Raw genomic sequence first — 23,899 nt, forward strand, 5'->3', positions numbered from 1 at the left:
TGGCCATCCGCAGGAACGGCGGCAGGGACGCAAGATCTGGTGAAACCCGAAGGTCGCAGATTTTACTGGCGAGATTGCCGTGGTAGGGTGGGGGAATCCGTAAGACCACCGTGGGGGCTGAGCTGGGGAGAAGTTATCATTTGATCTGATTGGTGCACTCTTTAAACATGGTGTCCCAATCTCAGTGCAACCGGGCTTTGCCGGGGTGTTGAGATCCCGCCTTCCTACATGAAGGCATGAAATATGCCCATCTGATTTTGTCTAATAGGGTGTGGTAAGATCCAGAGGAACATGTCATTTTTCTTGCAGGGACCAACACTCTCACCAGAGTTCTGCCTTCCCACTCACCACGGAATCTGAGCGGGTGAGAGGTGGACAACAGAAATGTCTGTTGACCTTGGGTAGAAATTTCCAGTCTCACTAAAATCTCGCCTTCTACCATTTTGTGGTAAAATTTGGCCCTAATTCTTTTGTTCGACTGTGGAGACAAATCTTGGAAATGAGCCCTCAATTTTGAGGAATGAGTTTTTATTCAGCTTCCTCAGCTAACATTAAGATCTTAAAATTTATTTTCCTTTTCCAAAGACATGTTTATGGTCTCTTATTTTATTTTCGAAGGAATTATTTACTCTCCCTGTCTAAGTGGCCACTCTTGTGCCTGCATTCGCCATCCACAGGAACAGTGGCAGGGACACAAGACCTGGTGAATAAATGGATTTATTAGTTAATAAGGAGCCAATCGAACAAGGTTTTCATGAATCAAAGCATGAGTAAGTTTATTGGTTACTAAACCAGAGAAAAATAACAACACATGTGCACATAGATATTGGAAGTTAGAAAGTTAGAATTCAATTAAAATTTAAGAAATATATGATTAAGTCCATTTGCTTGTCTTTGAGGTGTAAATTGTTGAATGTTATGGCTGTTTGAAGTTAGTTGGTTTCCTGTGGTTTTCAGGGGTCAACTTTGTTCATGTCTGTACTTTGCTGAAGACACTGCTTTAGCTTCCACTGAGAGTGAAAGAGATCTTTTCAATAACTACCATGTTCTTTTTCCTCCTCTTTTCACTTTCCCTGCGTGGCAGAGCCTGTTTCTAACTTCTGTTTGTATATTCCCGGAAGAGAACTAAATTAGTATGTTGTGCATTCGTTGTTGTAAACCAATTAATCCCACTTTTTGATCTTTGCCTCTTTAAAACCTTTGACAGATTTCAAGCTGTAAGTTAACAGTTTTGGGGGTTATTTTATCTTCCACGGGGGTTTTGAATGTTTAGTGAGTATCTGATCAAAGGCTAGCACTTTAATGCCTCCAATTCAAAAGTGTCCCTGTTTTAAGTAGACCTTGCCATCATCCCTTCCCTCCCTGCAGGTTTGAAATTCCATGTAACCCATCTGCAGTGCAATTCATATAGGCTTTCAAGAGACACCGTATCAGTTATCAGATGATTGCTATTGACGGCCAATTTTTGATTCGTATCTTGTATTTTTTTAAAAACTGGTCTTCTTCAAACAGCTTACCAGGTTAGCTGGTAAAGTTGCAGGTAGTTCTCATTCAGTCACAGTTTCCTGCTATCACGACAAAGTTTAAAAATTGGCAAGTCAAGTTGCAGCTTTATAGAACCTTGGTTAGGCCGCACTTGGAATATAGCATTCAATTCTGGTCGCCACACTACCAGGAGGAAGTGGAGGCTTTGGGGAGGGTATTGAAAAGAGTTACCAGGGCGTTGCTTGGTATGGAAGGCATTAGCAAGAGGAAAGGTTGTACAAACTTGGTTTGTGCTTGCTGGAATGATGAAAGTTGAGGGACAGCCTAATAGAGGTCTACAAGATTATGATGGTTATGGACAGAGTAGATAGTCAGAAGCTTTTTTCCAGGGTGGAAGAGTCAATTACTAGGGGACATAGGTTTAAAGTGCGAAGGGCAAGGTTTAAAGGAGATGTACAAAGCAAATTTTTTACACAAAAGTTGGTGGGTACCTGGAATTCACTGCCAGGGAAGGTAGTGGAAGCAGATACAATAATGAGTTTTAAGGAGCTTCTTGACAAATACATAAATAGGATGGGAGTAGAAGGATATGGTGCCCGGAAGGATAAGGTTTTTAGTTCACATGGGCAACATGGTCGATGCAAGCTTGAAGTGCCGAAGGGCCTGTTCCTGTGCTGTAATTTTCTTTGTTCTTTCTGATGGAGGTATTGATATTGTTGGGGTCTCCAACTTGTGGCTTCTGTGTACTGTGACTTACGTACGAACAACCCAGAGTGAGAAGATGTAGTCTGGAGCTTACAGCACCCTGTTAGACTCCATAGGGTCACACATGTCTGTGAGAACAGTGTGTTATGGGCTATGCAGTCTAGGGGACCAATATGTGAAAAGGGCACAGATCAGACGTTATGTGGTTGGGGATGAATGATCTGCAGGCAGGGTCCTGTTAACCTTCCACACACCTGATGAAGGAATACCGTTTCTGAAAGCTTGTGGGATTACTATCAAATAAACTGGTTGGACTTTAACCTGGTGTTGTGAGACTTCTTACAATGAAGATCATGCCATTGGTGCCAATTTTTCCCTTGAGGCAGGCATGCAGAGCCAGGAATTTTCCAGACGCCCACTATTGGACTGGAGGGTGGAAATTCAGCCCCTCAACTTTCAGAGTTGTGCTTTACGCAATTTACTTTGAAAAGCACTCATTCCCAGAATATGGCTGTCTATAGTAAGGTCATTTTATATCTCTATTTATCCTGGAAGACAGTTGCAAAGTTTTCTCTGTAACCATTGCAGTTCCTGTGATGATGGCACAATGCTAACACGTGGGGAGTTCCAGGATTTTTACTGATTAATTTCTTGTGATGTAATTTATCTTGCGAAACAACTTGAACATGAGTTATCTGCCTTTTGTTTACATATGTTGGAATTCCATTGCATTACTGGCAATCCATCCAGTTACTGCCACTTTTTAAAGTTACTGGCACTTCAGTGAGGGTTACTGGTGTGTCAAGTAGACCTTGTGGGATTATGGTTTGTGTTGTGATTTTTTTTCAGGGTAGAATCCATACCATAAGATTAATGACCAGTATGTTACTTTATGAAATACACTGTATGCTGGTTAAGATGTTAAACTGTAAGAATCTTGATTGTGCAATGAACAGTTCACTCCAATTCAGGGAGACCATCTGTCTCACACCTTTTTTTTGTGCTTTTAAATAAAGTTTAAGTTATAAAGTTTATAGTTTATTTCATTGGTCACAAGTAGCCTTACATTAACCCCGCAATGAAGTTACTGTGAAAAGGATTTAACCAGCAGAAACCCTCCACTAAAGATGCAAGTAGCAAATAATGCAAATCATTTACCTCCCCCATGCACAAAGAAACATTTTAGGAATATAGCATTAATATTTCATTATTTGCACAACATAGAAAAGGAAGTTTGTTGCAGTGATTACGTCATAGAATATACAAATCTTTAAACATGATCAGCAGAAGCTCACTAGTCAAAACTTGCGAAGTGTCTGAGAAAGAACAAACACAAGAACTGCGCTCAGTTCATGAGAACACACATGCATGTACTGAAAAGTTTTTAAAAATGCATTAAACATCCAGAGTCTCCAACGGCCTCGGAACAGGTGGAATGTAAATTGAGATCTGTAGGCAAACAGTATCTCAGCTGCTGAATAGTAATACAGTCCCCCAACAGACTTAGACAGATGAAGAGTGTACCAGAAATACAAAATAATCCTATTTGTCTTCAAACAGGATTGTTGCTAGAAGAGAATCAGTGCTTTTTGCTGAGATATTTTCTTTCCTGGAAATAATGGAGACAGCAAAGATATGGTAGTAAGTGCAAACATAAAAGGGTTGGCTGCAAAAGAGGATGACAAGAATTGACATCAAAAAAAAATCAAAAGGGCAATATTTCACAAGCATTGCGGATGTGTCATTACAGCATTAAAGAGTTTAAATCAACAGGGTGTCCATCAAATTTCTTGGAAATTACTGGATAAAATTGATGGGATGTAAAAAAGACAAAACCAGAACAGATCCACAAGCCACACACCAAAATTAGTTTTTAACCAAAAGAGAAAATGCTGGAAAATCTCAGCAGGTCTAGCAGCATCTGTAAGGAGAAAAAAGAGCTGACGTTTTGAGTCTTGATGACCTTTTGTCAAAGCTGAAAAGCACAGCAAGTGGGATATATTTATACTGCAGGGTGAAGGAATGAAAGATGAGTCATAGCCACAAAAACAAGGGGAAAGGCTGCTAATGGCAGTCCATGGAGAGAATAAAAGTGTGAATGGCCAAACGGCAGAGAAACTGAAATCAGAGTATAAGCTGTGGCAGATGAAGATGTGGGGGGAGGGGCTGGGGATGGGTGAGAGATAAGTAAAATGAAGAAAAAAGAGGAAAGAGAAAGCAATGGGGGGGGAAAAATAAGGAAAGAGGGATAAAATAGGAGGAAAGAGTGGAGGGAGGAAAGAAAAATAAAGAAAGACAATAAAGTAAAAGGTAGAGAACAGGTAAAAATTAAATAAAATGGAAACAAAGGTGGCCAAGGTGGGGTAGAGCAAATCACCTGGAATTGTTGAATTCGATGTTGAGACTGGAAGGCTGTAAAGTGCCTCGCTGGAAGATGAGGTGCTGTTCCTCCAGTTTGCATTGGAAAAATTACAGCAAGCCAAGGACAGGCTCATGAGCAGGATTGCATGTTAAAATGGCAAGCAACAGGAAGCTCAGGATCCTGATTGTGCACAGACTGGAGATGTTTAGCAAAACGATCAACCAGCCTACACTTGGTCTCTCCGACATAGAGGAGACAATATCAGGAACAGCGAATGCAATATACCAAATTGAAAGATGAGCAAGTGAAATGCTGCTTAACCTGGAATGAATGTTTTGGACCTTGGATAGTAAACATGGAAGAGGTATAGGGGCAGGTGTTACACATTATGTGATTGCACGGGAAGGTGCCAGAGGTGATGGGAGAGGTGTGGGGTATAGTGGAGGAATGGACTAGGTTATCCCAGAGGAAAAAGTCTCTGCAGAATGCTGACAGAGGGAGTGAAGAGAAGTTGTGTTTGGTGATGGCATCACGCTGGAGTTGGCAAAAATAGCAGAGGTTTTTGCTTTGCATGCGGAAGCTGGTGGGGTGAAATGTGAGAATGTCCTGGGAGGGAGACGAGGGGTTGAGGGTCATGGCGGGGGAGATGAGCCACACGCTGTTGAGGGTCCTCAACTACAGATGGAAAACCATAGTTGAGGAAGAAGAACACATTCATTATTTGCATAATACCGGAAAGGAGATTAGGTATCAACTTTACAATCTATAATATTCTATTTGTTATGTATCATCATTGTACAACATTTTTATAGGCAATACGAAAGCAGAGGTCCATGCGCAATCAGGACCTCTCTCCCCACATTTTCATCTGTCAGAGTTTACCCTCTGATTTCAGCTTCTCTGCTGTTTGTCCATTCACACTTTTAATTCTCTCTATGGACTGCCATTAGCAGCCTTTCCCTTGTTTTTGTGGCTGTGAGTCATCTTTTATTCCTTCATCTTACAGTATAAATATCTCTCACTTCCTATGCCTTTTAGCTTTGACAAAGAGTCATTTGGACTCGAAACGTCAGCTCTTTTCTCTCCTTACAGATGCTGCCAGACCTGCTGAAATTTTCCAGCATTTTCTCTCTTGGATTCCAGTATCCGCCATAATTTGCTTTTATCCAGTTTTTTTTTTACATAATGAATTTTTACTTGTGAATCTACATGGTTTCACTATTCTTTTCTGGCAAGGAATCTATTCAAAATAGGTCTTTCTGCTGTTTGTACATGGTTTTCGCAGTTGGTTTTCAATCATTAAATAACTATGTCAACAGTTTCATTTTTGACCACAACATCAGATGCTGATAATATCTTGGGTGGCATTCTTTCTTTTTAGTTCTGAAGTTTTGGGGAATATTTAACTCAGCATAGCAAATAAACCTTGGGAATGCATGAATGGTTAAGGGGGCTGAAACCGGCAGTGTATCAGAAAACTGAATGTAATTCACCAAATTCCACTTTTCGTTGCAGCATGGAGTCACAATAGTTCAGAAGCAGGTCATTTGGCCCATCAACTCTGCAGCGACTCTCCAATAGAGCATCCCACCCACACTCTATCCCCATAACCCCACGTACTTTCCCTGCTAAATCCCTCTAACCCTATACATCTTGGGGCACTAAGGGGCAATTTAGCATGGCCAATCAACCTAACCAGCACTTCTTTGGACTGTGGGAGAAAACAGGGGAACCAGGTGGAAACCCACACAGACACGGGGAGAATGTGCAAACTCCACACAGACACAGTCACCCAAGGCTGCAGTTGAACCCTGGTCCCTGGCGCTGTGAGACAGCAGTGCTAACCACTGTGCCACTGTCCCACCTACATTTCTGGCTGCATGTGAAAAATTCCTTTGGGATCCAACATAGGAATTTCTAATCCGTCATTTTTCTCCTTAGAATATATTTTTTCTACATCCTTTAAAGTAGTCAGAAGATCACAGCAAAACTCTTTGATCGGATACTTTCTTTCCACAATATCATACAGAAAGGGACATCATCTGAAATGTTTCAAGTATTTGCTACATAGATGAAAATTTAAATTAATCAAACATCAGCTCAGCTGTCACACGGACATCCATTGTTCAATTATTCTGGTGAATCAGAGAAGGCAACCTTTCCTTGTGAAAACTTTATGTGCCCTTAGAATTATGACAGAAAATTTAATATTTGGGAAAATAAATCTTTTAACTAATCACAGTGGCAATAGGATGAGAAACCAGAGAGGTTTTGCCAATATTATCATTTAACATAGAAAATAGGAGGAACAGTAGGCCATTCGGTCCTTCGTGCCTGCTCCACCATTCAACATGGCCATGACAGATCCTCTTTTCCAACACCGTACTCCAATGTTCTCTCCATTCTTCTCAACAACTTTAGAGTCTAAGAATCTATCTATTTAATATATTTAGTGATTTCGCCTGCACCATTTTCTACGATACAGAATTCCACAGGTTCACCATCCTCTGAGTCAAGAAATCTTTCCTCTCAGTCCTAAATGGCCTCCCCTATATCCTGAGACTGTGATCCCTTTGTTCTAGACCTTCCAGCCAGAGGAAACAACGTTGGTGCATCCAGCCCTGTCAGAACTTTACACGTTTCAATTAGATCCCTTCTCATTTCTTCTAAAGTCCAGTGAATACAGGCCCAGTTAACCCAATCTCTCTTCATACGATAACAGTGCATCCCAGAAATCTGTCTAGCGAACCTTGTTGACTTCCTCTAATTTATATGTTCTAAATGTCCTGTTGTTGGTCAATGTTTGTTCAAAAAGGGAGTTAAACTTTGAAGAGATGTAGAGCACCAATGTCAATAAATGAATGGGGAGGCAATGGTTTAGTAGTATTTTCACTGGAAGTTAATCCAAAGGCCCAGAGTAGTACTCTGGAGACCTGGATTTGAATCCCAAATTTGAATTCAATAAAAGTCTGAAATTAAATGTCTAATGACACCCATTGCTAATTATCATTATAATCCATCTGGTTCACTAACGTCCTTCAGGGAAGGAAATCTGCCAACCTTACCTGGTCTGGCCTACATGTAACTCCAGAGGTGCAGCAATGTGGTTGACTCTGAATTTGCTTAGCAAGCTACTCAGTTTGAGGACAATTAGAATGGCTAATAAGTGTTGGTCCAGTCAGTAACACCCACATTTCATGAATAGAAAAAACACCAGAGCATGATCTTACCGCTTGTTTACATCACACTCTGGCTGCAGCGAAGATGGAGAATTTGGCAACAAGCCAAATCTCAGTTCACTGCAGCGAGATGGGAAAATCCCACCAGTATGAATAGTGGTAAGATTCAGGCCCTGTTGTTTTTGAGTTTTAAATCGGACATTCTATTCAGGGTTACCATCTGTTCATTTTCATTATTCATAGTTGAAAGCAGTCTTTTGTACAATTATTTAGCTCTAGAACAGAATAAAGATGATGCATTTTAGTTCCAACAGAAAACATCCCTCACATTTAAGAATAAATCACATCACTTATGGGTGAGTAGTCATTTCAACTTATTCATGTTGTACAAAGGCAGAGGTTGTAAAACATCAATCCTATGCACACAAACATGTATTGCAATGGAGGCAAGATATTCTCACCTGTTTAGACATGCCCTCAAATTGTCCAATATTACACCTGCTGTTCTGTTTTCTGTCAATGATTACTTTGATAGTGTCTTCCTGCACATTTGGACACAATAGTGCTGTAACTGATGTAGAGGGTGACAAGCTGGGACTTAAATTGATCTCAATCAGCCACGGTTTGAAGTCTTCCCCCAGTAAGAAATCAGCACCATACAATCCAAAATTGTTTTTGTGTGCTTTAACGATAGCCTGAACTGTCACCAATGAGCAAATGATAGCTTTCTTCATTGAAGGGTAGACAAGCTCTTGCCAGATGCTGCTGTGGCCTTTAAGTTTTAAATAGTCTTGGAACTGACGACTCGACCACATGCTCTCCTTTGGCACCAATGGGTTTCGCTTAGTAGATGGTTTGAATTGCTTCTGAATGGCATTGTTGCAGAGATGCACTGAACTGCAGATAAATCAGACATTGTTGCACTCATTTTACAAGAAGTTTTGCATAAATGTCATTACTGAATTTTAAAACACATTTTCCCACAATTGCATTGAAAGCCCACTTCATAAAAGGGTAAAAATTTTCATGCCAAAAAGACAGGGTAAATAGGTGGGGCTACGGGAATGGATGGGGGGATTGTTGTCAGTGCAGGCATCCTTCTGGACTACAGAGATTCTATAATTCTGTTACTCTGCTTCCACCTCCCATCTCTAATTACCCTTAAACTGAGTGGCTTGCAAAGCCAATTCAGAGCCAACCACATTGCTGCGGCTCTGGAGTCACACGTGCGTCAGGCCAGGCAAGGATGGCGAGACATCGAGTGCCAAGGTCATGAGCATTAAACGGAAGTTAGACAAGCACTTCAGAGATATGGGAAGAGAGGGTTATAATGATACATTAGAGATGGCCACCACTACTAGTGGTGTCACGATGACAAGAGAGATGCCAGCCATTTGAATGCCTAGCGGTTCTTGGGGAATCTGGGGATTTCCCCCCACTTTTAGCCAGTGAAATATTTGCAAGGCAAACAACCAAATGGGGGTGGGCTGACCTTTGGACATTATGGTGTGGGACAGGACCTCCACCTTCACTTAAGATCCCAGCAATGGTTTTCACTATGTACGTGTAACCTGGGTTTCAGTACTAAATAAGTAATTCAGTTAGTTTATTGTCTCCTGCGGAAGTTGCTCCATATGGTCCTGTTTCAGGCAGGTTCACATTGTCTGAATCTGAAGGGGCCCCATTACAGACAGAGGAATGAGTCTTCAATACTTTGCTGCTACAGCCCTGGATATTTTTCATGTACTTGCTGGAGGAACCACCTCTGCTGCTGCTTCAGCTGTAGCTGTGGTTGCTATCTGGCCTTTATCTGATGCTCTGGTGCTGTCCCTACACACCCTCCTCTTCAACCGCTCCTTTCCCCATTGCTGTTGAAACTTTAAAACAATCCTTTCAAATTGTACCGACTACGGTGGCAATCTCTGGTGCCACCAACATGAGCATTACTGACAAGTGCTCCCAAGCCTCAGGATCACATGAATACAGGTAAATCCCACATCATGATCAGAGATTCCATATTCTCGCCAGTACTCAGATCCTTCCCCACAATGACTGACTTCATAACCTACTGTTTTATCATCAAATTCCCAGCTGTCAGCATCCAACAGTCGTTTCCAGATAATCTTTCCCTGCCCTCCAATGTATCTATGTTCCAGCCTCACCAAATGTACCCAAGTCTCCGTCACCTAAACCCCACCCAACATGGGTAGTTGCAGATAACAACCTTTTCTCCAAACCTCTGCCAGCTTCCCTGTAGCCTCTGTTTTGCAAGCTGCATTATCTTTAGCTTGCCCCTTTCATCCCACCACCTGTATGTATTCCACTGTGTCCCTTACAGGGCGGCAAGGTGACACAGTGGTTAACACTGCTGCCTCACAGCACCAAGGTCCCAGACTTGACCTCTGGCTTGGGTCACTGTCTGTGCGGAATCAGTACATTCTCCCCATGTCTTTGTGAGTATCCTTTGGGTGTTCCAGTTTCCGCCCACAATCTGAGAAAACGTGCTGGTTAGGTGCATGAGCCATACTAAATTCTCCCTCTGTATATCCAAACAGGCGCTAGAGTGTGGCAACTAGGGGATTTTCACAGAAACTGCATTGCAGTGTTAATGTAAGCCTACTCGTGACACGTATAAATAAACATTTAAGTCATAGTCTCTAACTCATCGTCTGTCACAAGAGTTCCCTTAATGTGATTCATAACTTAATAGTTTCATGATGTTATCTTGGGAAAAGGTGCTAGTTTTGTAATACACAAAGTTTACTAGCTGTAATCACTTCACAAGTTACTGTTTATGATCCAATATTCGTAACATAAATTTATCAGCACATTTTATCAGATTAACTCATGTTTTGACAGGTTTGTGATAGAACAGATTTATCATTCATGCCTCGAGATGGGGTGTGGATGTTGTTTACGTATTGCAAATACAACTTAGCAATGTGTAAACATCAGGGAGCAGTAGCGCTTTTCATTTATCACGAAGGAAATAATACTGACAAACCAGCTGAAGCTATTCGAATCTGGCAAAGACATTTGCCAGCAATGACTTCTAATTTTGCACCATTAGCTATAGTGTCCCTTAGAGATCAGTCTTTGGCTCCCTCCTATTTCTCATCTCCGTGCTACCCCTTGGCAACATCAGAGAGCAGAGCGTCTACTTTTCACACGAATGCTGATGACACTCATCTCTACCTCAACATCACCTACTTTCAACTTTGCCACTGTTGCTCAATTATCAGACAGCTTAAGCTTATTCAACATCCAGTTCTTGATGATCAGGATTTTCCTCCAATTACAGTCCCCACCCCAATTTGCATTTCCTAGCTACCAACTCCATCATTCTCAGCTGGTAACAGTTTGAGATTAAACCAGTCTGTTTGCGAGCTTGGTGTCACATCTGACCCCGTGATAAGCTTTCCTTTTGACCACATATGTGCACCATCGCTAAGAATATCTATTACTGCCCTCTTGACATAAGCAAACGCCACTCCAGTCTCAGCTGATCCACTGCTGAAACATCCATTCATACCTTTATTATCTCCAGACATGATTATTCCAACGCACTCCTGCATTGGAACATTCTACCCTCTCTAAACTTGTGGTCATCCAAAAATCTGCTGCCCATGTTTTGATTCACACCAAGATCACTCCCTTATTGCCCTCATACTCGCAGACGTACACTGGCTCTTGGCCAAGCAAGATCTTAATTTTAAAATTCTCACCTTTGTTTTCCTGGTCCAGCGAAGAAATTTGAACTGTTTTTATGAAGGTTTATGCGCTGCCTTGGCACTAAGACTTCTGAGATGTTAAAATGGCCTCTTGGCTGTGAGAGATTAAACTGGCCTTTCAGTTCTTAGATGTTACAATGCCTGTTTGCTCTGCAGGTGCTGGAAATTATATCTGGTTCATTTCCGATTCCCCCTTCTGCAGATTTGGGATGTCTACATTTCTCACATTCTGTAACTCTTGGAATTGGAATCTGTATACCTCCACTGATCTCTCAGTTATCTAGGTAAGCTGTTTCCTAATCTGTAAGGCTATTTACTCTTGATCTTGTCTGGATGCCTGCTAATGTCATACTGGGAAAGGTTGGATCTCATTATCCTTTTTGAATGCTAGCTACAGCTGTTGCTAGGCGGTGTTGCTGGGCAGATCATTTTCTGTAATTCCTTGTCAACTCCTTGTTCCTGCTCTTATGAAGCAGATCCATAACACTTTTTAGTTCAAGTTCAACTGCCATAGTATAATTTTAAACTCATATTTCCTCGATTATTAGTCCAGACTGCTCATTGAGAGGTGTTTGAGCTTAAACATTGAGCAAAATGTAATTATTTAATTCTGCCCACCTCTTGCCATCATCAGGCCCTCCCCCAAAAAAAGAGTATTTAAAGGTGATTGGGAACATTGCAATCAGGAAGGAAAAGTAAAGCAAGGCTGGGGCAAGGGGCAGAGGAAGTCCATCGCCTTCTCCACTCAACCTTTCTCCACCCCTGCCGAGTAAATCAGGGTCGGGAAAGGTCAAGGAAGGACATCCTGGCCAGAGGCAAATTGAAGTTCTTAAATGGCTAATAACTGGCCACCTGCAGGACTCATCCTGCTGCCATTGATATTATACTAGTCGCAGAGAGTGGGGTGGGGCTAACTGCCACACGTAATGTTGGGAGGTTGCCCAGTAAGACCTGACAGCTTCCCTGCAGACTTTGGATAGGATGCCCTCCTGATTGGGCACCCTGTGGCTTCATTAGCTGAAAGAACTCCCTCTGCAACAAATCCTGCACTCTCCTTGCCAGACTGTCCCTAGTGGGCCTGACCAACTTATCTAGGGCTTGCTCTATGTAGACACCTGCATTACCAGCAGTGGCTTCCTCTCCCAGTGATGCTGAAGAGCTGTTCATTGGATGAGCCAACTGCTCCCAGAGGTGCGATTTCCTCCCTTAAAGCACTGAAGCCTCAATAGCAGCAGTTCACTGCCTGATAGATACTGAACTCCAATGCTTCTGAAAATGGCCAGAGCTGACCAAGGGCTTTCTAGCCTCTGGACAGAACCACTACTGTGGCCATTAAATTCAGTATGTTATCTCTCCATTGATGCCGCCCGACCTGTTGAGTATTTCCAACATTTTCTGCCTTTATTTTGGATTTCTTGCATCTTCAGTACTTTGTATTTGTCTCTGGATTACTTGTCCAGCAACATAAGCACTAGAATCTAAGACTGTTGTGGGATAAATCGAAATGACCGATACTGTCTTAGATCATACAAAACTCATAAGGCAGACATCGCTGTATAAAGACATAATCATCTATTTAAAGAAAGCAAGCAGCTGCAAGGAATGTCACTACAAAAGGTTAAGTAGCTCTGACATAGAGCAAGAGAACGTCTCCGATGAATCTGACGTGTACAATCAAAAACAAATCAATTGTAGATTTTATCATTCATTCCCACCTTACATCAGTTTAAAATCAATTACATTTAGTGTACACACATCAATATAAATCCCTGTCAAGCACCTCAGCCAACTGCATTTTACTATCCAGCATAATGATATCTCATTTGTCCATTCAATCAGGATGTTAACGCCCATCTTGGCTAAAGTCACTTCCCTGTTGCTAGGTAACTTTAGGTGCTCACTATCAAGCTTAAAGTGAATGTTCACACCGGATCATTACCAAACTGAATAGATATGTGATCCCGCCTCCAACCATGCACACATCCTGGACAATGAATACATCTATTCACGAAGTTGCAATATGTCTTCCCACATAAGAAACATTCTGATATGAATTCTGTAAACTACAGAGCTCCCAGGTCTTTGGTTCTGAACTATTCTCCTTTATCATCACACCTTGCAGTAACTTGCTTTTAGCTGAAGCAAACAATACTTAAAATACATTTAAAATATCAGCATACATGTTTTAAAATCATAATTACTTGTTTAATTCACATATGTGTAAACTATTCTCTTGTTAGCTTATTAGCTTGTTTTAAGATTCTTTTAACTCTTTACTGGTAGTCCTGTCAGTGCCTTAATGTGCACTGTCTTAAAACTTTATTAACTCGTTAGAAATCTCTCACTTCACATACCCATAAATAACTTCAAATATAAAGGCCAGAATTCTCCAACCATTCACACCAGCGGCATCCTGCAGTCCCGCCAGCAGCGCACCCCACCCGTGAGTTTCCCGCCAGTGTGGGGTAACATCAATAGGAATTCCCATTGACAGTGGCAGGACCAGAGAAACCCACTGTTAGTGAACAACCTGCTACCTCTCACTGGTAGGAAGCAGGTGCCTGGGAAGCCAGAGAATCTTGCCCAATATAGTTGAAGCAATCTTATTCTTTTCATGTCAAGATTTACCTGTCTAGATTTTCCAGCGTGAAAGGCTGTGTGGAAAATCTTAAGTAGCAGTCCTTGTAGAACCAGACGTTTATTGGATTCCAGTCTGTCACCAGAAACCACAACCTGATATCGAATTTGGTATCATAAATCAAAAGTGGCTTCTCAATGTACTTCTGAACAACCCACTTGGGGTTTCCTAAAGGAAGGTCAAAGTCTTTCAGCTTTTGAAACTCATCCAGTCTGTCTACACATTTTATATCTGTAACATGAACATTAAGATTAAGAAAAAATTTTATTAGGAAGAAACTAAGATAATGAAGATTGAGCATCTGATTAAATTTAAAGACACTAGCCTGAGAAATATGGAAAGACAAAGTTTGAGAAAAATAAGTGAATAATTAACATTTTATTACTATTTCTCAGGAGTTCACAACAGAGCTGTCTGGGAAGAGATTTCAGCAGTGAACACTTTCCTTTTAAAACAAAGAACAAAGAACAGTACAGGCCATCAAGCCCATGTCAACACGTGATCCCTTTCTAAATTAAAGACCCTTTGCCTCTATATTGTCTGTATCCTTCCATTCCCTCCCTATTCATGTATCTGTCAAGATGCCTCTTAAATGGTGCAACTGTATCTGTCTCTACCACCCTCACAGCACATTGCAGGCACTTACCACCCTCTGTGTAAAAAAAACCCACATCTCACATCTCTTTTAAACTTTTCCTCTCTTATCTTAAACCTATGTCCCCTAGTAATTGACATTTCTATTCTGGGAAATAGACTCCAACTAAAAATCCACGCCTCTCATAATTTTGTAAACTTCTATCAGGTCGCCCCCTCAGCCTCCAAAGTTCAAGTGAAACCAAATCAAGTTTGTCCAATCTCTCCTCATAGTTAATACCCTCCAAACCAGGCAACATCCTGATAAATGTTTTCTGTACCCTCTCCAAAGCCTCCACATGTACGCAATATTCCAAACGTGGCCTAACTAAAGTTCTATACAGCTGCAACATGCATTGCCAGCTTTTATTCTCTATTTCCTGACTGATGAAAGCAAGCATGCCATATGCCTTCTAGATCACCTTATCGACTTGTGTTGCTTCTTTAAGGGGACTATGGACTCATGTGGCTAGATCCCTCTGTATGTTAATGCTTCGAAGGGTTCTGTCATTTACTGTATACTTCCTTCCTGCATTAGACCTTACAAAATGCATCACCTCACATTTGTCCAGATTAAATTCCATCTGCCATTTCTTCCCCACGTCTCCTGCCTATCTATATCCTGTTATTTCCTGGGGCAATCCTCCTTGCTATCTGCAGCTCTTCCAATCTTTGTGTCGTCTGCAAACATACTAATCAGATCAACAACATTCTCCTCCAAGTCGTTTATATATACAAACAACAGAGGTTCCAGCACTGATCCCTGTGGAACACGACGGATCACAAGTCTCCAGTCGAAAAAGCACCCTTCCACTGCTACGCTCTGTCTTCTATGACCGAGTCAGTTCTGCATCAATCTTACCATTCACCGCGGATCCCATGTGACTTCACCTTCTGTATCAGTCTGCTATAAGCACCTTGTCAAAGGCCTTGGTAAATCTATGGAGACAGCACGCATCGCCCGCCCGCCCATATCAATCATATTTGTCACTTCCTCAAAAGACTCAATCAAATTTGTGAGACACAATCTCCCCTGCAGCATTGCTATGCTGCCAAATCTATTAAATCCATATTTTTCCAAATATGAGGAAATCCTGTCCTTAAGAATCTTCTTCAATAATTTCCCGACCACCAATGTAAGGCTCACCAGCCTGTAATTTCCCGGATTATCCCTGTTGATCTTCTTAAACAAAAGAACAACACTGGCTATTCTCCAGCCCCCTGGGACCTCTCCTGTAACTAAAGAGGATAAAAAAAGATTTCAAACAAAGCCCAGCAACTTCCTTCCTCGCCTTCCTCATGGTTTGTGGGATGGATCCCATCAGGTCCTGGGGACTTGACTACCTTAATGATCTTCAAAACACCTGATACTTCTTTTTTGACATTGACATGTCCTAGAATATCAATGTACCTCCCCCTCACGACTCACTATCCACCATGTCCTTCTCCTCTGTGAATACTGATACAAAGTATTTGTCAAGGACCTCACCCACTTTCTCTGGCTCCGTATGTGTATTCTCTCCTTTGTCCCTAAGTGGACCTGACCCTTTCCCTAGCTACCCTTTTGCTCTAATATACCTATAAAACGCATTTTCTGTTCTGACATCTGAGTTTTAACCATTTTAACTAAACCTTCCTTCCAGTCACAAAATAGCCACTAGTACATAGTCTAGGCCTAGAGTCATATAGGTCTACAGAATGGAAACAGGCCCTTGGGTCCAATTGTCCATGCCACCCTTTATTTTTTAAAACCCCTAAGCTAATCCCAATTGCCTGCATTTGGCCCATATCCCTCTATACCCATCGTACCCATGTAACTATCTAAATGTTTTTTAAAAGACAAAATTGTACCTGCCTCTACTACTACCTTGTTCCAGACACTTATCACCCCCTGTGTGAAAAAACTGCCCCCCTGGACACTTGTGTATCTTTCCTCTCTCACCTTAAACCTATGCCCTCTAGTTTTAGACTCCCCTACCTTTGGGAAAAGATATTGACTATCAAGCTGATCTGTGCCCCTCATTATTTTATAGATCTCTATAAGATCACCCCTCAGCCTCCTATGCTCCAGAGAAAAAAGTCCCAGTCTATTCAGCCTCTCCTTATCTCTCAATCCATCATGTCCCAGTAGCAGCCTAATAAATCTTTTCTGCACTCTTTCTAGTTTAATAATATCCTTTCTGTAATACGGTGACCAGAACTGCACAATTATTCCAAGTGTGGCCTTACCAGTGTCTTGTAGAACTCCAACAAGACATTCCAACTCCTGTATTCAAAGTTCTGACCGATAAAACCAAGCATGCTGTATGCCTTCTTCACCACTCTGTCCACCTGTGACTCTACTTTCAAGGAGCTATGAACATGTACTCCTAGATCCCTTCATTCTGTCACTCTCCCCAACACCCTACCATTGACTGAGTAAGTCCTGCCCTGGTTCAATCTACCAAAATGCATCACCTCGCATTTGTCTAAATTAAACTCCACCTTCCATTCGTCAGACCACTGGCGCAATTGATCAAGATCTCGTTGCAATTGGAGGTAACTTTCTTCACTGTCCACTATGCCATAAATCTTAGGTCATCTGCAATCTTACTAGCAATGCCTCCTATATTCTCATCCAAATCATTAATATAAATGACAAATAACAGTGGACCTAGCACTGATCCCTGAGGCATACTGCTAGTCACAGGCCTCCAGTTTTAAAAACAACTCTCTACAACCATCCTCTGGCTTCTGTCAAGAAGTCAATTTTGTATCCATTTAGATACCTCACCCTAGATCCCATGAGATTTAACCTTATGCTTCCAGTAGAATTATTGATATTGGAATTGTGACTATTAAGTATTTGCTCTGTCTGCAAATATGCTAGTTGTTTGACTTCATAAAGTTCAAACACCCTTTTGAAAATGTTCACAAAAGGTCACCAACGAGATTGTTTAAAAGTGAACCACGCCAATGAAGCAGATTCTTAAAAGCAATGCGAATTTGATTAATATACCCTTTCCTCAGCCATTCTGCCCAGATAAACAGTCCTTTCACTTAAACAAAATAAATAATTTATGGGTCGTGGACATTGCTGACTAGGCCAGTATTCATTGCCCATCCCTAATTGCCATTGAGAAATTGGCAGCGAGCTGCCTTCTTGAACCGCTACTGTCCCTGTGATATAGGTGCACCCACAGTGCTGTTGGGGAGAGAGATCCAGGATTCTGACCCAGTGACAGTGATGGAACAGTGACATATTTCTAAGTCAACATAGTGACTGACTTGGAGGAGAACTTTCAGGTGGTGATGTTCCCATATGTCTGCTGTCCTTGTCCTAATGATTGTGGGTCATAGGTTTGGAAGGTGCGCCCTAAGGTGATTTTCTGTGGTGCAACTTGCAGAATAGATTATTCACACTGCTGTTACTGTGCACTGATGGTGTAGGGCGTGAATGTTTATGGAAGGGGTGCCAATCAAACCGTCTGCTTGATTGCCACATAGTGATTCTAAATTTTAAATTCTTTGCCATTGTTTTGTACTGTCATAGTACTGAATATCATGTTCCTTATAAACATTTTGGCTGCTGATCAAGAGACTTTGTTCATGCTTACCCTTGCAATGTTAAGGAATCCAGAGGTTTTTTTCAAGTTGAGCATGAGTGGGGAAGAAGCTGAGGAAGGCCAATGGGCGACTCTTTGAAAGAATGGAGAAGCCCTCTGCTATTGGAAATGTAACTTTTTTCTTTCTTGGGGTCAGGAGAAGCAAGGCTCTGCCTCTGGTCATGGCCTCCCCAACCCAGAATCCCTCCTCCATCCTAGAATAAAACCCTCCCAAAATCCCCTCCCTGTGATTTAACTTGGTTAATACAGTAAGAAGTCTCACAACACCAGGTTAAAGTCCAACAGGTTTATTTGGTAGTAAACGCCACCAGCTTTCAGGGTTTGCCCCTTCATCAGGTGAGTGCACCTGATGAAGGGGCAAACCCCAAAAGCTAGTGGAGTTTACTACCAAATAAAACTGTTAGACTTTAACCTGATGCTGCGAGATTTCTAACTGTGTTTACCCCAATCCAATGCTGGCATCTCCACATCATAGTCAACTTGGTTACCAGATATGTTCCTTTGAATCATGGAATCTCTACAGTGCAGAAGGAGGCCATTCGGCCCATTGACTCTGCACCAACTTTTACCCACGTTTACCCTGTAGCCCCACATATTTACCCCACTAACCTATATACCTTGGGACAATAAGGGAAATTTAGCATGGCCCATCAACCAATCTGCACATCTTTGGTGTTGGCTTACAGCCTCTGGCCACATGAGGTGCACACCACATTGCTTTCTGCGTGTTCTGGATAGGCAGCTGAGCAGCAATACGCAGGTGAGGCTCAGAACTAAAATATTTCCATTCTCAAATTTAGACAACAAAACATATTTTGCAATTGCTATGCGCCCTTGCCTGCCTGAAAACTGCTGGGCATTAAAATCATCCTCTTTATTACTATATGCATGTTAATTCTGTACAAATATTTTGTCTTGACTTGTATTTGCAGAGAGTTAAAATCAACTGGCAAGTTTTATTATTTATCTACACAACCCATTAGTCCCTGAAATATACCCCACTTCACACGGAGCTACAGGCCTAATAAGACTGTGGCATAGTGGTAATGTCACTGGGCTTGTCATTCAGAGGCCCAGGTTTATGCTCTGGGGGCAAGGGTTCAAATCCCACCATTGTAGCTGGTGGAATTCAGATTCAATTAATGATCTGGAACTGAAAAGCTATTCTCAGTGATGGTGATTGTGAAACCACTGTTGATTGTCATTAGAACCCATCGGGCTCACTGATGTACTTTTAGGAAGGAGATTTGCCATCTAGTGCCTGGTCTGGTCTGCCTGTAACATCCGAAATGGAGTGGCAATCCACTCAGCTCAAAGACAAATAGGGATGGGCAACAAGCACAGGCCTTTACCAGCAATTCCCACATTCCATGAAAGAATAAAGAAAACAAAATGTAAGGCTGAATGGCAACTCTAAAGCTTATTATGTGTTACCTCGACCCCGTGACTTTGCGGCTGGTTTGACTATCCAGATGTTTCTGAATCCATCTATTTCCAACTGTGGGTGTACAGATTTTAGCCTATTGAGAATGTCCTGGCAAACAATTACATAATTATGGGAATCTGGGATGGTGGCTTGATTGCTGAAAAATACAAGTAAAGAAAAAGAATTCTGTGTACCTAAACAATTGATGCATCTCACTACAATAGTCTTATAACTTAATACATTCATAACTCAGAACAGAATTAGGCCCCACGTCAAAATATTTGACCTATTTTGGACATATGTCAGTGACTGACTTCAAAGAGAAACGGCGGTTAACCACAATTTCAGCACAACATTTTACTTTTCACTTAGCACACAGATGTTGGAGGCTTGAATTACAGATAAGATTCACAATCAGGTGGTCTTGTCAATACACAGCAAGGCATTTCAAGGAAAACTAAGTCAACAAAGAGGTTGCTCTGCAAAAGAGCAACCTCTTTTGCAGAGGTTGGCTGACTTTGAATTTCAGAGAAATGAAAAGGTGCTGGTTACTCCAACAAGCGCTCAGCGGGAATATCTGTTTCAACACTGATATCATTAACACGTACTTTACATGTTTACTTTGTTCTCCACTATCAAGCAAAAATCGAGAATCTTTTTTAGGAATTCGTGAAAATGGACAAGTAGAAAATTACGAGGACCCAAAGTCGGCTGAGGATTCCTTCCTGTCTAGATGTAGAACTTGTATAAAAGTACCACTCTGTTTTTGAACATGGCTTTAAGTCAGCTTCTCTTAGTCCGTGTGCAATGAGGGAGGTGATGGCCTGTTGTTATTATCGCCATTAATCCAGAAACTCAGCAAATGTTCTGGGGACCCTGGTTCAAATGCCACAAGACCATAAGATATAGGAGCAGATTTAGGCCACTCAGCCCATCGAGTCTGCTCCGCCACTCAATCATAGCTGATAATCCCACCATGGCAGGAATTTGAATTCAATGGATAAAAACAGGAATTAAGGATCTACTGATGACCATGAAATCATTATCGGTTGTCAGAAAAACCCATCTGATTCACTAATGTTCTTTAGGGAAGGAAATCTGCCGTCCTTACCCAGTCTGACCTACATACAACTCCAGAGCCACAGCACTGTGGTTGACTCACTACTGCCCTCAAGCAACTAGAGATGGGCAATAAATGCTGGCCAGATGGTGATGCCCATGTCCCACAAATGAATAAAAAAAATTACTTTATCTCGCAAAAACCTTCGCTTTTAGGCATTCATGAAAATGGACGAGTAGAACATCGAGAGGACCCCAAATCTGTTGAGAATTCCTTCCTTGAACCGTTGCTTCTGTCTAGGTGTAGAGCTTGTAAAAATGTACCACTCTGTTCTTGAACACGGCTATAAGTCAGCCTTTCTTGATCTGTGCGTGCAACAAAAGAGGAAAGCTCAGGTCCCGCGTCTTTGCTACAAAAAGGTTAGTTTAGTCATATGGACATCTCTCCCAGAGATTCCTTCAGGTGGTTCCAGAAATCTTGTTATATTGATTACAGAAGTGGGGGGGAAAACTCCTCTGAGGGCTGGAAGAGCTCTTAGCTTTCAAATTGGAGATAACTCTGATGAGATGTGAGTTTCCCTGCTTGCTCCAGCCATTTACTCAGGGCTGGTAGATTCCTGGCTGCACTGAAAACTGGAGACTTCCTGCAGTAATGGGAGGAAAAGCAGCTGACAAACTGCCTGAAGGGTAAAAAAAAACAAATTCTTCAGCTTTGTTGAAACAACCTGTAGATGGTCACTTATATAGTGCTTGCAAGAGGTTCTCTCCTAATCAAATCCTGAGGACTATTCCAACAGTGTTCCAAGGTGCCTTGACTGAACTTGACTGGTTCCTATCTCTGGTTTTCAAACTGGGAAAGTACAGCAAATAGAATGGTGGCTTTCTTTCCTCATTATCAGTGATTCACACTCCTCTGTCCGTTGATCTGACGTCAGGAGTGTCTGTGTGTGTGTGTGTGTGTGTGTGTGTGTGTGTGTGTGTGTGTGTGTGTGTGTGTGTGTGTGGAGTGGGGGGGTGATGGTCAAGGAGCTGAATGGTCAAAATGGGGATGAGAAGGGAGGTGGAAGGAGTGGGGAAGTGATGAACAGCAGCGACATTCCTGACGTCACATTCAGCTAAGTACTTTTTAATGTACCTACCTGTTTCATTTCAGACTGGAGGAGTCCCTTTAAGGACTGGTGGGTATGTTGCACAGTGACAACTTTTTTTTATGAGCAGAACCACTGTCAGGCCAGCTGCTTTCAAGGGAATAACAATTTGCTAAAGTGGGTATCAAAACAGCCATGAGGTCCCTTGCTGTGTAAACATAGGCATAGGCATTGAAAGGAGCACTCAAGGCCTGCGTTGAACAATTTCATAGAATCCTACAGTGCAGAAGGAGGCCATTTGGCTCTTCAAGCCTGCACCAACAACAATCCCACCCAGGCTCTATCCCTGTAACCCCATGTACTTATCCAGCCAATCTCCCCAGCACTAAGAGACAATTTAGCATAGCCAATCAACCTAACCCACATATCTTTGGATGGTGGGAGAAAACCGGCACACCCAAAGGAAACCCACACAGACGAGGGGAGAACATAATGAATGAAGTACTTTCTTCACAAGTTTTCAGCCTGCAAGAAAGATTGTACCAAGTTGTTGGTAATACTGCAAAAGTGCACTTTCACACTCTCACTGGGGTAGATGTACATGTTTTCCAATGGTGTAAAAACAACCGCTGACTCAGTCAGTCTCATCCCTTTTACACCTCTTTGGCTTTTTATTTCCACTGAAGCCAATCAGCCACTTCACACCATCAGGCAAAGTCAAGATCACAAAGGTGCTGCTGAATGACCATTGCCCTGAAACATCGCCCCCTGTTTCTCCCTCCACAGAGGCATACTGACCTGCTGAGCATTTCCAGTATTTTCTGTTCTTATTTCAGATGTCCAGCATCTGCAGTGTTAATCTTTTGTATTAAACTTGTACCAGTCTGCCTGCTGCCAAATCACACAGCTGACAGCGACAGAAAGAGAGAAGATGATTGGGAGGATGGGGGGGAGTTGAGGAATAGGAGTCCTGGTGGGGTTGGGAAAACCGTGATGTCAGCCATCACAATCCTCAATAGCGCTCTCATGCAAATTGTGAATCAGCTTCTCTGTAGGGAATTTCAGCACTTTGGGTGCAAATAAGGGAACTTCCTCTCAAATAACCACATACTCAATACAATGCCTCCATGCACGTCAAAAGATTGAACTTGTGCCAGTTGTGGGCAGCCACTGCCTTTTCAGATTTGGCTACCACACCTACTAATAAATAGAGAGCAAACATCTGCAAGTAACTTCCCGCTGACATGAAGGCCGCAGAAACAACTGAGCTTCGTCACTGGAATGTAGGTGTGCCAAGGTCTGCCAGTGTGGTTGGTGACATCATGTGTGCAATGCAGGTCAAGCGTGTGCCATTTTTCTTGCCCTCTTTTCTTTCATTATACTCCTTCTTGAATCACGTAAAACACAAATGTGGAGATGCTGGTGTTGGACTGGGGTGGGCACAAGCAAGAAGTCTCATAACACCAGATTAAAATCCAACAGGTTTATTTAGTATTACAAGCTTTCGGAGCACTGCTCCTTCATTAAGTGAGTCACTGTCTGTGCAGAGACTGCACGTTATCCCCATGGTTTCCTCCGGATGCTCTGGTTTCCTCCTGATGAAGGAGCATGGCTCCCAAAGCTTGTGATTCCAAATAAACCTGTTGGACTTCAACCTGGTGTTGTGAGACTTCTTAATATAAAACAAGCCAACCCTCTTCTACAGATTTGTAATTATTACAGCTTGTAGTAGATGTCACATTGTTGCCATGGGCCTTCTTTTTAAAATAAAATCTGTTCTACTGAAATCTTGTGAATATTTTGCTTTCTAGGGTCTTAGCAGACAATAATGGACCATTTTCAGTGAGCGACATTGACAGTAACAAATAAACTTATTACAAGTTAATGAAAATGATTGGTGGCACAGTGCTTAGCACTGCTGGTTTGCAACACACCAGGAACTCGGCTACAATTCCCACCTCAAGACTGTCTATGTGACTTTTGCACAT

The 23,899-nt window shown here is 42.0% G+C and overlaps 1 protein-coding gene across 1 annotated transcript in view; it reads right to left on the reverse strand.

Moving 5' to 3' along the window:
• Positions 1 to 3,488: 3,488 nt before the first annotated feature.
• Positions 3,489 to 23,899, reverse strand: part of LOC145355607 (protein monoglycylase TTLL8-like) — a 71,518-nt gene continuing 51,107 nt past the window's right edge. The window contains exons 11-14 of the mRNA XM_080207854.1: positions 19,773 to 19,921; positions 14,091 to 14,331; positions 8,193 to 8,628; positions 3,489 to 3,506 (exon numbers count right to left, since the gene is read on the reverse strand). Coding sequence (XP_080063980.1) covers positions 3,489 to 3,506; positions 8,193 to 8,628; positions 14,091 to 14,331; positions 19,773 to 19,921 — 844 coding nt within the window. The remainder of the gene's footprint in view (positions 3,507 to 8,192; positions 8,629 to 14,090; positions 14,332 to 19,772; positions 19,922 to 23,899) is intronic.

The sequence above is a fragment of the Carcharhinus amblyrhynchos genome, chromosome 19 (assembly GCF_965287045.1).
Source record: "Carcharhinus amblyrhynchos chromosome 19, sCarAmb.v2.hapA, whole genome shotgun sequence".
NCBI lineage: Eukaryota > Metazoa > Chordata > Chondrichthyes > Carcharhiniformes > Carcharhinidae > Carcharhinus > Carcharhinus amblyrhynchos.